The sequence below is a fragment of the Cnephaeus nilssonii genome (genome assembly GCF_951640355.1).
Source record: "Cnephaeus nilssonii genome assembly, chromosome: 6".
Lineage (NCBI taxonomy): Eukaryota > Metazoa > Chordata > Mammalia > Chiroptera > Vespertilionidae > Cnephaeus > Cnephaeus nilssonii.
Window position 1 is genome coordinate 3588613 of NC_137077.1, and position 15468 is coordinate 3604080.

The window sequence follows — 15468 nt, forward strand, 5'->3', positions numbered from 1 at the left end:
CACATTGACTAAAATCAACTCTGAAAACTCGGTGTTTAACTAGTCAGCTAAAGCTAGAGACCACCGAAGTTCAACCATAAGCCAGTCCACTGATTTGGTACCAGAGCTGCCAGTCTAGGTTTGGACAGTTTTTCCTTGCAGGGCAGTGTTTCTTGGAAGAAAAGGCCTGGGGGTTAAAAGCACTGCTGTGGGAGCCGGTGACCTGAAAGGCCCTGTGTGGTATCGCACACATTATCACCTCATTAAGTGACCCGTAAAGCAGCCTGCAGAGAGGGTTGGCGCGTCTGGCAGGCCAGCTCTAGGGTGTGGGGACCAGTGGCCCTGTGGATAGTTGCATTGGCAGGAGCTGAAATCCGCCAAGGCCGGCTAGTTTTTTCAAGTTCCTTTCTGCTGGAACTTTGCCCCAAATAAAAGTGCCTCTGCTGTCTGTTCCTTTTCAGGCCGCTCCTGCCCTTGAACTTCCAGAATAGGGTGGCTTTGCCCAACTAGGCCTTAACTCATAAATATTCAGTTCCCTCAAGGAGATGAGCAGATGAAAGGCTCGGTGAGGTTGAGGTGGAAGTCAGTCTGGGCCAGTAGGAAGCGAGGCAGTAAAGATAAGAAAGCCCTCCAGAGCCAAGAATTTGGAGCTGCTTTGGCGATTTAAGTTCCAGCATAAGCCTCATGTATTTGAAATTTTGTTAAGAGAGGCCAATTGTGGCAGTAAATTAAGTCATTTCTGCAGCTGAAATCTGGGTGCCTCGAAAATGGAGCGGCGTAACTGGCTTTCCAGAAGCATAGACCCCCTGCTGGGTGGGATGCACTGGGGAGAGAAATGGGATTATACCCAGAGCCACTTTCCTGGCAGGTAATTCCTTTCACAAGGCACCTTTTTAAACTAGTATTTAGAAAGCACAAAAGGTAAGGGTTTCTCTAGCTAAGCCAATCCATGGTTGAGCAAAGGGTAAAATAAAAATAAGCTAATACATAGTGTTGTGCAACCTAAATTTAAATCTCCATACTTAGAGAAAAGGCCATTCTGTTTCTTCTCCCAGGGCTGCAGGGGCTCCTAATGCTGCTGGGTTCCCCCCTTTTCTCTGGTTCTCCACAAACGCTAATTACTGCCCCAAACCTCCTGAACTCCGCCCTTTCCTTTTTAGCTTCTTAAAGGGCACAAACCCCCTTTTAAAAAAAATCCTCATTCCAGGATATTTTCCCATTGATTTTCAGAGAGAAAGGGAGAGACAGAGATAAATATCGATATGAGAGAGACACATCGATTGGTTGCCTCCTGCACGCACCCCGATCAGGGCCTGGGCTGGGGAAGAGCCTGCAACCGAGGTACATGCCCTTGATCGGAATCGAACCCGGGACCCTTCGGTCCACAGGCAGACGCGTTATCATCTGAGCTAAACCGGCTAGGATGACAAACCCCTTTTCATAACATGTAAAAACTCTCCTAGACAAAGTATACCATATATTGCTTTAAAAAAAAATTACAGCTCTTTCTCCTATTACAAAAGAAAACCTCTGATTAGAATTATTTTAATGGAGTATTTGCACCTGTAGGCAAAATAAAGCACAAATTGTTTCAGGCAGAAACCCAGGTGTGGCTTGCCCAGAGAAGCCTCCTTAGTGAAATCTATGTTGACTCTGATAGTTATGAAGAATATGTATTAACAATAGACGTTTTGTGCAAAAGAAAACAATTAAACCAAATCTTTCTTGTAATGCTTTAATATTATAGAAGGTGGAGGTGAAGACTGGTACTCATATAAATTGTGGCAAGTGGAAGCATTTTATTTGGGAAATAGCTTTGTTTGCCTCCGTAAATTTAGTCTTGTTGAACCTGAAGACTATAAACCCAGAAGAATTAGAATTAGTCAGGAAATTCTAGAACATTTAAAACCCACAGCGAGCCGAAACCGGTTTGGCTCAGTGGATAGAGCGTCGGTCTGCGGACTGAACGGTCCCAGGTTCGATTCCGGTCAAGGGCATGTACCTTGGTTGCGGGCACATCCCCGGTAGGGGGTGTGCAGGAGGCAGCTGGTCGATGTTTCTCTCTCATCGATGTTTCTAGCTCTCTATCCCTCTCCCTTCCTCTCTGTAAAAAATCAATAAAATATATTTTAAAGAAAGAAAGAAAGAAAGAAAGAAAAAAAGAAAGAAAGAAAGAAGAAAGAAAGAAAGAAAGAAAGAAAGAAAGAAAGAAAGAAAGAAAGAAAGAAAGAAAGAAAGAAAGAAAATAAAACCCACAGCGAGATCTAGCCTGTGTGGCTCAATTGGTTGGAGTGTTGTCCCGTACACCAAAAGGTTGTGGGTTCCATTACTGGTCAAGGTGCATGTGGGAGGCAATTGATCTGTTTCTCTCCAACACTGATGTTTCTCTCCCCTCACCCTTCCTTTCTCTCTAAAATCAATAAAAACATATCCTTGGATAAGAATTAAAAACACACACACAAAAAAAAAATACACACCACCCACAGTGAGTAGCCAGCATCTGTGCCCATCACAGATGATGTTCATTCTAAGCAGTTTCAGCTTTGTGGACACCTTGGTAGAAAGGATTACTAGTCCCTGTACTAGTGCTTGTCTAGAAAACATTATCATCAATAAAAAGTGTCTGTATTAAAACAGGTAGTTGAGGATGGGAATAAAGTGTGGTTAAATACTGGACCTAAATGTTCAGAACAGCTGCACATAAGTTGCAGCATTGATGGGTTTGAGTTTAATCACTAGGAGTGGATTGTTTTAAAAGCCGGCCCTGATGTCCTCGCTGCTCCTCAACTCCAGCGTCCCATGGCCTTGCACGTAAGGCCAGGCCTCAGTTGTTCCCGGCTCTCCGGGGCTCTCCATCCAGAGTGAGAGCCCTGCTGGGACTTCTTTTTTTTTCCTTCTATTTTTATACAGGGTATCTTAGGAATACCCTGCATGTCATTTTTAAAATGTTCTTTTCCTTCACTGTTGAGCACATTCAGGGTTGGGGGTGGGGGGTTCCCTCATTAATTTTCTTAAGAGATTGATTTTCCACTCTCTCTGCTCCCTTCCCCCCCCCCCCCCCCCCCCAAGCTGGGTATTTTATCCCCAGTGTACTGTTGAGAAAATCGAGCTTAAATGAATTAACTGGCCCACACCCATAGTTGGTGGGAGACAGGCCAGGTGCCGCCTCCTTCCTCTCACGGAGTCCCGGCTGCAGGGCCACACCCAGCTCTCTCTCCATTTTTCATTTCATGTCTTTGTCTCCTTTTAGACTGCCTGTATTTGAGGCAGGGACCGAGAACAAAATAACCCCACTGACTATAAGGAAGGCAAATACAGGAGATGTCAGCTAACTGGAACATGTTTTCAACTAGGTTTTTTTTCTTCCACTCTAGGATAAGCAAGAAATGATAAGAAAAACAGCTTACTACCAGAGATGTATTTTTTAAAAATATTTTTGCCGAAACCGGTTTGGCTCAGTGGATAGAGCGTCAGCCTGTGGACTGAAAGGTCCCAGGTTCGATTCCGGTCAAGGGCATGTACCTTGGTTGCGGGCACATCCCCGGTAGGGGGTGTGCAGGAGGCAGCTGGTCGATGTTTCTCTCTCATCGATGTTTCTAACTCTCTATCCCTCTCCCTTCCTCTCTGTAAAAAATCAATAAAAATATTTAAAAAAATAAAGGTATCATTATTTTTTAAAATATATATATTTTTTTTTTATTGAGGAGAGAGTAAGGGGGGGGGACATCGATTGGCTGCCTCCCACACACCCCCTATTGGGGATTAAGCTAATAACCCCCACAAATGCCCTGACCAATAATCAAATCAGCAACCTTTGGTGCATGGGATGATGCCCAACCAACTGAGTCACACCGGCCAGGGCAAGAGATTTATTTTTAAAAGCAAGTTTTAAGTTATATCTTGGGGTCACTTTGATAAAGCTTAGTCTCTACCTAGCATCTTACAAGAATATTCCTAATAATAGAATTATCACTCTGAGGCAGTAGAGAATAATCACTTTAATCCAACAAAGTGTGGACTGAGATGTTCCAGAAAGGTTTCTAGCCTTACCTTCAATTTCCCAGAAAATGTCATTTGAAATTAAACCTATTCCTGAGAATTCCAGTTGAAATTTTGCTCTAAATCCAGACCATTCTGTTCTGTAAGGGGAGTGTTTCTAAGAGTAAGCAGCTTTTAGAATGAGGCCACGTGTGTCCTCTCCTCGGAATCCTGCTACACTGACGCCTTGCACTGTGCCCCCTGCACTGTGCCCACCACGTGAGGCACCACCACACACCAGGGCTGCGGTCACTCGGATCCCAGTGGCTGCAGCTCATCACCAAGTCCTGTCGGTTTTACCTCCACAGTTGCATGCATTTACACACGCACCCAGACTCTTCCATGACATCCCTGACCCATGACTACTGTGGACCCCTCAGAATCAAGTTCCACTGTGTGCACGCTCCACATCCTGAGAGCTCATTCCAGCCCACCTTCCCTTCCCCCTCTGCCGTAGCTCCTGCTAGTTCTCTCTCTACTGTGCTGGCAACAACGGTTCTGACCTCCTTAACCAGGTCTCACTGGACCTCTAGGCTCTGAAGTACTGTTTACGTCATAACAGCTCAGTTTTGGTTTCTTACCCTGACCATTCTGTAAATCCCCTGAGGGCAAACACTTGGTGGACTTGCCACCCTCCGTTCAGCCCCTTTGCCTCGAACAGGCATGCAAGAAAAAGTTGCTGAATGAACAGAAAGGAAAGATGATTACATTTCTGAAGTAGAAGCCATTTTTTAAAAAAACTTTGATGTCAGAGCAAAGACCACTGAGAATCAGAGGCGCCTTGATCATCTGCTCCTTCACAACCTTTGGAGAAGCCAGCATGCTGGAGGGAGGGGAAGGGGTGGAGAAAACGGAGCCCATAGAGACCACACTGATCGAGTTCTTACTCATGTTCTGCGGGCCTGTGTTTTCAGTTTCTGAGCTTTTCGGTTTTATGCTGTAGATTCAGAATTGACATAGGAGTAAGACAGATTCATAAATTGACCTAATTTAGTAAGAGCCCCCGAATAGCTTGTTAGGGAGTCATGATCCTTTCTCCATATTCAGTGGAACAACTTGCACTTTAGAGTTCTGTAAAGAAGCACCGGCAGGCTTTGTACCTCTGTCACCTTGGTCACCTTCACATCTGCTGGGCGTGTGCCTAACTTCCCGCACACCTAATGTGTGAACGTCTGGATCTGTTAAACAGCAACAGCAAAGTAGGGATATATGTGTTAGAATCTGCTAGAGAAAGACACCTTCCCCACCTGCATCTTAGACCTGCAAGTTCTCATTATTTGTTTGTTGAATGGTAAAGTGAACACATTCATTGTAGAAAGGCATGTCTACTTCGAATATATTCTTCATGTGATCAAGGTTATGGCTAAATTCTGGCTCATCTGTTAGACAGATGAAGTGCAGAAAGACAAGGAAGGACATTGTTAATGTAGAAAAAAAGGTCTTTAATCCCAAGCCTTCTAGCCTGATTCAGAACATCCTGACTCCACTGTAAACGCACCTGCGAGTACAGAGATCAGAGGAAGGGGATTCAAGGAACAGGCTCTCCTCGTGGATCAGAAAAGGCCAGGAAGGCGACGGGAGACACTGCAGGCTGCCGGGCCTAGATGTTTACCTTGGTCGTGCTGTCATGCGTTGTGCTCCATTTGTGGCCAGCCACCCTTCAACCCCCATTCATTTAGCCACAAAGACACTTATCACAGGCTTTAGAATGTGGTTTGAAAAGCTTTCCCAAAGAAGTTCATAGTTTCCAGGGTCAGCAGCAGAGCCACTTTTTGATTGGGAGTTTTCTGGGAGGGGAACAGGGGTCTAAATGGATAATTTTATTCCAGATGATTATATCTGAAAGATGATGATCGGACTGAAGAAACTTTGTGTATGTGTGTCCTTTGCCCCTGGGGGCAGAGGAGATGGGCTGTTAGGCCCTAGGTGTGTACTGAGAAGCAGTACCACCTGCTGGGCCTCAGCCCCTCGTGGCAGCAGGTAGAAATTATTCTAGATTATTCTAAGGTGAGTGAATAAGGTTGCATTGCAAGAGCAGGGAGGCTGAGAGAAGAACCTTGGCGAGGAGCACTGGCTGGTGACAGACCAGCCTGAGGCACTTTTCTCTCTCACTTGTGTCCAGTGTGCCTTTTGGGGGAGGTTTCCATGCTTTTGATCTCCTGCTTGTGTGTAATTTGCACTTGATGGTGTGTAATTTTCCCCCCTATTTATTTAGCACCAATGTACCAGTGCTTCACAAAACATTCAAAATAATTCCCATTGATCTGTATTGTTCAGGATAGAATTGGGAGGGGAAACAGTGAAAGGCGGAAAAGTAGCTAAGAGATGCAGTGTTTCAGGGATTTGGCAAGAGCTGGCCATGCAGCCAGCACCTTCCTAGGTGAAATAATATGAAACATACACACAGCGATTAACCTACAAAAAGATGGCACCAGCAGATGTTCAGGCCCACCCGGGCTCCGCCTCTTCAGGCAATAATCTAAGGGAGAAAATTAGTTCCAAAAAATAATCTTCTAACTTTGTCTTAATTAAATCCTAATAATTATGTAACTCATTCTAGTTTAGAAAACACTTTCACAGTTATTTCAGACAACAACTGTGTAAGGAAGGCTGGGTAAAAATGGTTATCTCCATTCTACAGAGGATAAATGGATTGGGTGACTTTTTTTTTTGGGGGGGGGCGGTTTTCCCACAAGAGCTGACGCCCTTGGGTTCTTTTTCCACTGGCCCTTGTGCTGCCTGACATTTGTTCAGCATTCACATTAGACCATCCAGGGTTTACTCTAAAAAGCCAGTCAAACCTGGACCTTCTGTCTTAAGGTACACACAATTAGCGGCAGCCAGTGAATGCTGCTAACGTGACTGGCTGGCACTCACACTGGTACCACCATACTTTATTGAGGTGTGCATTTAGTGGATTCCGTTTCTGAAATTGGTGCCTTTGCTAGAACAGCTGCGGGCCATAAACACAGCTTTGAAAGCCATGCGCTGTGCCTCATGGCACTGAGAACTGGGCACCTGTCTGGCCTCCAAGGTTGGCCCTGAAGCCTGGGTGGCGCTCTGGGCTGCGATGAAGGTCCCAGAGGCCGGCACCCATACTTCTCCCGAGGCTGAGCGTGGCAGGCACCGCAGAGGCCCAGCTGGTCTCCTGAGCTTTTGTGAGGAACATAAGGTTGTCTAGCAACTCTAGCGCTAAGGAAGCGAGGACCAAAACATAGAGGGTTTTGTATGTATTGCTTTAACCAACACCTTGTAGCGCTCCCGAAGGAAAATTAATAGGTGCAGAGTCGCCTCAAAGAAATGTTTTCAGGGCCTCAAAGGGGTAGCTGCTTGTATGTAGACCATGTGGCTGCCTCAGAGCTAACAGTCCAAGGCTCAGCAGTGGCGGCTTCTGCCCTAGATATAGAAGGCTTCATTAGAGGGGAAGAAAGCGCTTGCTGTTGGCCGAAAATTAACACATACCTCGTTCCACATTCTCCAAGCTCTACCAGCATCAGCTTTTTAACTCACATTGAAGAGCAGCCTCGTTAGTTTTCTCCAAGCTCTCCAATTTGTCAGACCTTGCATTCATTCCATTAGCCCACATTTACGGTTCCTACAGTGTGCCAGGCCCTGGGGACACAAGAATGAAGCTCACAGTTTAGGAGAGGAAGACAAACATGAATAATACTGTGAGCGGGAGCAGAGGTGTGTGCAGTGCTGGATAAAAGCCATCTCGTGTGATCTTTAAGGCTCGAACAGAACTGATCGTCACCAGCACTAATAATACTACGACCCAAATGCATTGGTGCTCTGAGGCTGCTTGGAGACGCTTATTAAACAGGGCCATTATTCAGGTCGCCGTCACAACTCATAGGAAAGCCTTTCCGTGAAAGAAGAGGCACAATTCTCCCGGGCACTTCTGTTGGGTGTGGATTAAATTGCTCTTAGGTGATTCAGCTCCTGCAATCTGCCACCTCCTGTCAGTGAGCCTGCCTCTGGGACAGTGAAGGGCTGCTGTAAGGATCAGGGAGGGTGTCTGGCCACTTTCTGTTGTCCAAAAACTAAGCATACATTTTATCATTTATTTCCCAAGATTACAGTATCAGTAAAAGTAGGATTCTTGTCTGAGGTGCTTAAAATAGCCTTTATTCCTCTCGTTAAGTGAAAAATGCACTGTTGAGATTGGGTCGTTGCTTGTTTGAAAACATGCCTTTAGAAACCATGATTGAAGCCCAGTGTGTCTGATCTGTGTGAGGAGCAGTGTTGTGTGGACTTACCTCTCCTCGGAATGAATGAACAGTGTAGTCAAAAACAAAGGACATTGAGCTCTGCCGTGACTATTAATGTTATTTGCATTATGGGAGAATGATAGTGTAATTAGTTTCTTCAGGTAAAAAGTAAAGAATAAAAATCTAATTAGAAATGGTATTAGCCTGGGTATTGATTTGGGGTATAGAAGGGGAGAATAGAAGCAGGATATTATAGAGATAAGTTTTCCTCTTCTGTCTTTGGCACCTGGCACATGGAATCGCTAGATCATATGGTAGTTCTATTTTTAACTTCGAGGAACCACCATACTGTTTTCTGCAGCAACTGTACCAGTTTTCATTTACAGCAACAGTGCACAGGGCTTCCAACTTCTACCTGCATGTCCTTGCCAATACTTGGTGGGGCTTGTATTTTTTCTTGTTTTATTTTTTGTTTTGACGGTAGTTACTCTGATGGGTATGAAGTGGTACCTTGTGGTTTTGATTAGCATTTCCCTAATGATCAACACTGAGCATCTTCACATGTGCTTATCTTCACATTTGTATATCTTCCTAGGAGAAATGCCTATTCAAGTCCTTTGCCCATTTTTCAAATGGGTTGTTTTGTTGATGTTGAGTTGTAGGAGTCCTTTATATATTCTGGATATTAATCCCTTATCCTATATATGATTTGCTGAGGTTTTCTCCCATTCTTTGGGTTGCTTTTTTACTCTCTTAGTAATGTCTTTTTTTTTTTTTTTTTAACCCTCACCCAAGGAGTGAGGATATTTTTTCCATTGACTTTTTAAAAAATACATGTTTTAATTGATTTCAGTGAGAGGGATAGAAAGATAGAAACATCAATGATAAGAGAGAATCACCAATCAGCTGCCTCCTGCACGCCCCACACTGGGGATCTAGCCCACAACCCCTGGCACTTGCCCTGACCAGGAATCTGTGACCTACTGGTTCATAGGTCGATGCTCAACCACTGAGCACACCAGCCGGGCTCCAATTAATTTTTAGAGAGTAGAAGGGAGGGGGAGGGGAAGGGAGAGATAGATAGATAGATAGATAGATAGATAGATAGATAGATAGAGCAACACATCAATTGGTAGCCTCCCCCTCACTCCCTGACCTGGAGTGGGAATCAAGCCTGCAACCCAGGTATGTGTCCTTGACCCAGAATCAAACATGCAGCCCTCCAGGGTGCGCAAGCTGACGCTCTAACCACTGAGAACACTGGCCAGGGCAATAATGTCTTTTGATGCACAAAATTTTTTTAAATTTTCATGAAGTTGTATTTGTCTATTTTTTTCTTTTGTTACATGGGCCTTTGATGTCATAACACCAAATATTGTTTTGTGTCTTACTTTTAGGTCTTTGATCCATTTTGAGTTAATCTTTATATGTGGTTTTAGGGAAGGGTCCAACTTCAGTCTTTTGCCTGTAGATATCCAGTTTTCCCAGCATCGTTTGTTGAAAACACTGTCCTTTCCCCCATTGAATGATCTTGACACCCTTGTCAAAAATCATTTGACATTGTCTTTGAGCGTTTATTTTTGGACTCTATTCCCTGTCTGCCAGTGCCACACTGTTGATTACTGTAGTTTTATAGAAAGTTTTGAAATGAGGAAGTATGAGTCCTCCTTTTTTGTTCTTTTTCAGTATTATTTTGGCTATTTATGGTCTCATGAGATTTAGTACAAATTTTAGGATAAAATTTTCTATTTCTGCAAAAAAAAGTCTGGGATTTTGATAGGGATGGCAGATCACTTTAGGTAGTATTGGTATTTAAATAATATTAAGCCTTCTAATCCATGAACATGGAATGTGTGTTTTTATCATAAAGTGTGTTGGATTTTTCAACTGCTTTTTCTTCATCGATTGAGCATGATTATGTGGTTATTTTCTTCATACGTTGATGTGACTTCAATAATATACAAAACCTCTGCTCCTTTACAGCTCCGATCTCTTTGGTTGTTAATGTCACACAATTGCTTTTTTACACATATATGCCCCAAAACATAAACTAATAATTTTTAAATGCATTATTAACTGCATTAGTCTCTTAAATCATGTAGAAAACAAAAAAGTAGTTACAGACTACTATTACAATAATACTTGCTTCTATAATTGCCCATGTATTTGCCTTTGTTAAGATCTTTATTTCTCCATGCAGTGTTGATATACTTCTAGTGTCCTTTCATTCACAGGGCAGGACTCCCTTGAGCATAAACTCACTCAGCTTTTATTTGTTTGGAAATACCTTAATCTCTCCCTCACTCTTGAAGGACAGTTTTTGCCAGATAAAGAATTCTTGGTTGATTGGGGTGGGGGGGGAAGCACTTTGAATATATGGATGGACTGTTTGCTGGCCTCCAAAGTCCATTAGGTCTTTTTTAGGGACAGTTTCTGTTGATTTATTTTTTTCTTTGAATAGGCCATGCTGTCCTAGTTCTTTGAATGCCTGTGAGTGTTTGCTGAACACTGGACATGTGAAGCTAATGATGTGGTAACTCTGGAAACCAGGGTTTGCTTTTTGTGGTGGTGGTGGTTGCAGGTTGTCTCTGTGCCTAGGATCAGCCTGAGGTGTAAACTTAAAGTCTTCTCGAGTCTTTCCTGAGCCCTTCCCTTGGTATGCACAGTCACTTTCCACTTTCCTCTGTGTATGTTGTTGTTCTTGAATGTCATAGTCTTTAATGTCTGGCTCCCAAAAGTGGAGAAAGCAAAAAGTGAAGGGGGGAGGAAATAGTCACTGTTTTAAATCCCTGGGGAGAGGGAGCAGCACAATAGTGGCGTGCCTCTCTCTCCACCTCTGTGGGGAAGAGATTCCCCAGTACCTGAAAGACAGGGTTCTTTTTGCTCACCCTGGCTCCCACAGGTTGTGTGCAAGCTGCTACTGTGCTAAGAGCAGAAATTGACCAAGTCTTCCCCTTAAGTTGCAACCCTTGAACAGACTAGAGTTTCAAAATAGTTCATCAGTTTCTGCTAGTGCAGTTGTTGTCCAGGTGAGGAGACAGCTACCCACTCTGCCATCTTCCCATAATCCCAAAATTTGTGTTTCCAACAAATTCCCAGGTGATGCTGATGCTGCTAGTCCAAGGACCATCCTATGAGAATGACTGAACCAAACTCTTTCAGGTTCTATCTTTAGGCTCTAATATACCATGCAAGGTCTTTCTTCTCCGGATGCAATGTAGTAAATTAATTGTACTTTTTAATTGCAATAAGCAACAAGCTTTTTATTGATGTAAATGAGTTTCCTTTCTTTATGAAAAAGATGGGACCTGTGGTCTGTGGGCTCTTCCAGGTTAGGGAGCTTTGGATGCCCTGCAGGGGACAGAGGGGCATGTGTGGAGGTGGGAAGGAAATGACATTGTTCAGCTATGAGCTCCCTCACTTCCCTTTCCTGTCTGTCAACTCAGGTGATGACAAGATCTCCTCCGCAGGTTGCTTTTAGTAGGTGGTCTGTGTGGAACATCTAGTGTGCGTGTCTGGCACATGGTCATCTTAGGTCACATTTACTGAGCACTTTGACTGCAAGTTGCAGAATTGAACTAAAAGGTGATTTTTTTTTTTAAATGCCTTTTCCCTAACAAGTCTGGAGATGGGGTGATCCTGGGATTGGTTATTTAGTGCTCAGTAGTGTCAAAGGATCCAGGTTCTCTCCGTCTTGTCACTTCTGTCCTCAATGGGTTGAGCTTTGTGTTTAGAACTGTCCCCTCATGACGAAACTTTCCCAGAAGCTCCTTTCCCTGCAGACTTTCCTACCAGAAATGCTTGACACACCCATTCCTAAATGGCCACCGCTATTGAGAGTCCCTGCTAGGGTGGGGAGGGCCGGGAGCACGAGTCCTCTGGATAGCTTGCTGTTCGGGCTCCGTTGGTCAGAAGGGGTAGGGCAGGACTGGCAGTGGACAGGCCACCGACAAATCAGCCGCACTCCCTCCCCCAGTTGACGGTGGGTCCTTTTGTTCTGAAGGGGCCCCTGGCACTGACAAAAGTAGATGAAGACTAGGGCTATCCAAAATGCTGCCAGCTGTCCTGGGTTTACTCCAGGCCAAGTCATCTTTTTCTTAGCAAGGGCGTGAGGCCATGTGCACCCAGAAGGATCTTTGCTTCTGAGAGGAAGTGAGGCTCTGGAAGGACTTGTCTTATAGCCTTACTAGAGGCCCGGTGCACAAAATTTGTGCACTCGGGGGGTCCCTCAGCATGGTGGGGAGCAGGCCTAAGCTGGCAGTCAGACATCCTTAGTGCTGCCGCGGAGGTGGGAGAGGCTCCCGCCACCGCCGCTGTGCTCACCAGCTGTGAGCCTGGCTCAGGGCTTCTAGCCGGGCGGTGCTCCCCCTGTGGTAATGACTGACCACCAGGGGGCAGCTCCTGTGTTGAGCGTCTGCCCCCCTGGTGGTCAGTGTGCATCATAGCAACCAGTTGTTCCTCCGTTTGGTCGATTTGCATATCAGCCTTTTATTATATAGGATGCCTGCCCCTTTGTCTCTGGAGGAGTCCAGGGGTCAGCCCGGACCAGCTGTGACGTGGAGCAGGTTACTTCCCCTTCCGGTGCTTCGAGCGCCTCATCTGTAGCACGAGGATGTTACGGCGTAGTTATGAAAACTGGATGAGTTGGTCCATGTCAGTCGTGTATAGCGCCTGGTGCATGGTGAGCACTCGGGCTGCGGTAGTGGGATTTTACCTTCAGCGTCAGCACTGGGGAGCTTTATCCAGCTCCCTGGTGACCTCACTGCTGCAGGCGGTGAGCCACACTGACCCCTGGAGGCTGCCTCGGGCCGCCTTTGCCTGGGAAGAAGCAGCAGGGTTGGCCGTTAGTCCCTTTGCCCGGGGAGGGTGTGGGTGGGGGGAGCCTTTCTTTTCCACAAGTGTAACTGCTTAGGGTCACTTTTACCCTGTTTTCCTAGAATCGGGAACAAGTGCCGTATCTCCCAGGCAGCCTTACCTGGGTGTGCCGTGGCCACCAGAAGCCTGCGTCCCTCCTCGGCGGGCTGATGTGGTTGCTTGTATAAATATGGTTATTGATGATGGGACAGTCATTCCTTGTGCCGACAGGAGTGAGGCTCACTGTAGCCACTTCAGAGGGGTGATGGAGAAGTGCCCCACTTTGAGAAAACCTGACCATATAAGGAGGAGATCTCAATTACAGAATAATGTCTCACTCGGCCAGAAATTCATGGCAGGTTTCCTAGTGCATTTAAAATAGGATTTGTGTGTAAAAATACCATTTGCTCACAGGAGCCCATATTTTCTGAAAAGGGAAATATACTTGTATTGGGCATTTGGGATAAGTGGAATAAAAATAAAATCTTACAAATATAAGAATTGGAAACCAACTTCCACTTTTAATTCTAAAAGGTTTATATATAACTCTACTATCTTTTTTTTTTTATAACTCTACTATCTTACCCTCTCCTTCTACCCAAGACGTTCACAGCAGAAATAAACACACAAGATCTGCACGCAGTTCAAGAGAGCATGTGGCTGGGTGGCCTGCGGGATCAGCGGCCGGCCATGCCGCACCCTCGCCCACTCTGTTCTGTTTATTGTGAGGCCCGGCCTCAGGCCTCACTGCTGCCTCTCCTCCAGGTGTGGGCAGTGAGTGGCGTTAGAAACTGGCCCGCTCATCCTGCCACCAGACTCCTGTCACGACAGGGAACGTGCTGACGTCTGACCCGCGGGCCGGGGGCAGCCTGGGGAAGGGCTGAGTCTGCGGAGCTGACAGGTGTGACTCCTTTCCTTTCAGAAATGTTCCCACTGCCAGGAGGCAGGCGCCACCTTGGGCTGCTACAACAAAGGCTGCTCCTTCCGCTACCATTACCCGTGTGCCATTGACGCAGGTAAGAGGGCGTCCAGAGCGTCCGAAGGGTGGGCCGTACACTTTCTCTGCCTTCCTTCCCTTTGTTGTAGTTCTTTGTCTTTTTTGACAAAGAACTTTTGTTCTGTTTGTAAATGCTAAAGGAAATGCAGTGAGGAGAATAAAAAAGAGTGAAATGGGGTAATTTTTTTAAATAGCAGTTTTATTTGTATAATTCACACATAACTCACCTAAGTGTGCAATTCAGTGGTTTTTAGTATATTCACAGATATGCAGCCATCACCACAGTCAGTGTTAGTACATCTCCTCACCTCAAAAAGAAACCCTGCATCCTTTAGCTAGCAACTCCCGCCCCCTGAGCAACGACTGATCTGCTTTCTGTCTCCATGGATGTGCTGTTCTGGACATTTCATATCCGTGGAATAGACAGATGTGTGACCTTTGTGTCTGGCTTCTTTTATTTAGCATAATGTTTTTCCGGTTCACCCATGTTGTAGCATGTATCAATGTTTCAATTTTATTGCCAAATAATATCCTCTCTAATAAAATGGTAATATGCAAAGTAACCATCACTCTGCCCACCAGCCAAGCCACGCCCACCAGCCAATCAGGGCGAGTATGCAAATTAACCCCATCCAAGATGGCTACAGCCACAGAGAGCAAGGTGGCTGGCAGCGGAGTGGTTAGGGGGTGATCAGGCTGGCAGGCAGAAGCGGTTAGGGGCAATCAGGAAGGCAGGCAGGCAAGCAGTTGGGAGCCAGCAGTCCTGGATTGTGAGAGGGATGTCCGACTGCCCGTTTAGGCCCGATCCCACCAGGAGTCCCAGATTGGAGAGGGTACAGGCTGGGCTGAGGGACAACCCCCCGCCGTGCACGAATTTCGTGCACCGGGCTTCTAGTTTTATTATAAGGAGATATCTTTTTATTTACTTACCATTCATCATTTGATGCACATTTAGGTTGTTTCCACCTTTTTATTATTACAAATAATGCTGCTGTGAACATTCACATACAGGTCTCTGTGCAGACTTAATGTTTTGTTCTCTGGGGCATAAACCTAGGAGTGAAATTACTGGATAAATGATAACTCTATGTTTAAACTTTTGAGGACATACCAGACTGTTTTTCAAAATGGCTGCACCCTTTTACATTCCCTCCAGCAGTATGTGAGGGTTCCAGTTTCTCCATGTCCTCATCAACACTTGTTACTTTTTTTTTATGAATAGTTTATTGATTTCGAGAGAGAGAGAAACATCGATGAGAGAGACACATCAATATGCTGCCTCCTGCATGCCCCCTACTGAGGATCAAGCCCAAAACTCAGGCATGTGCTCTGATCAGGAATTGAACCGGCGACCTCCTAGTGTACGGTACAATGCCCAACCAACTGAGC

General features: G+C 45.4%; 1 protein-coding gene across 1 annotated transcript in view; it reads left to right on the top strand.

The window, feature by feature from the left end:
• TCF20 (transcription factor 20) overlaps positions 1–15468 on the top strand; it is an 84445-nt gene that overhangs the window by 57543 nt on the left and 11434 nt on the right. The window contains exon 3 of the mRNA XM_079773562.1: positions 14005–14098. Coding sequence (XP_079629688.1) covers positions 14005–14098 — 94 coding nt within the window. The remainder of the gene's footprint in view (positions 1–14004; positions 14099–15468) is intronic.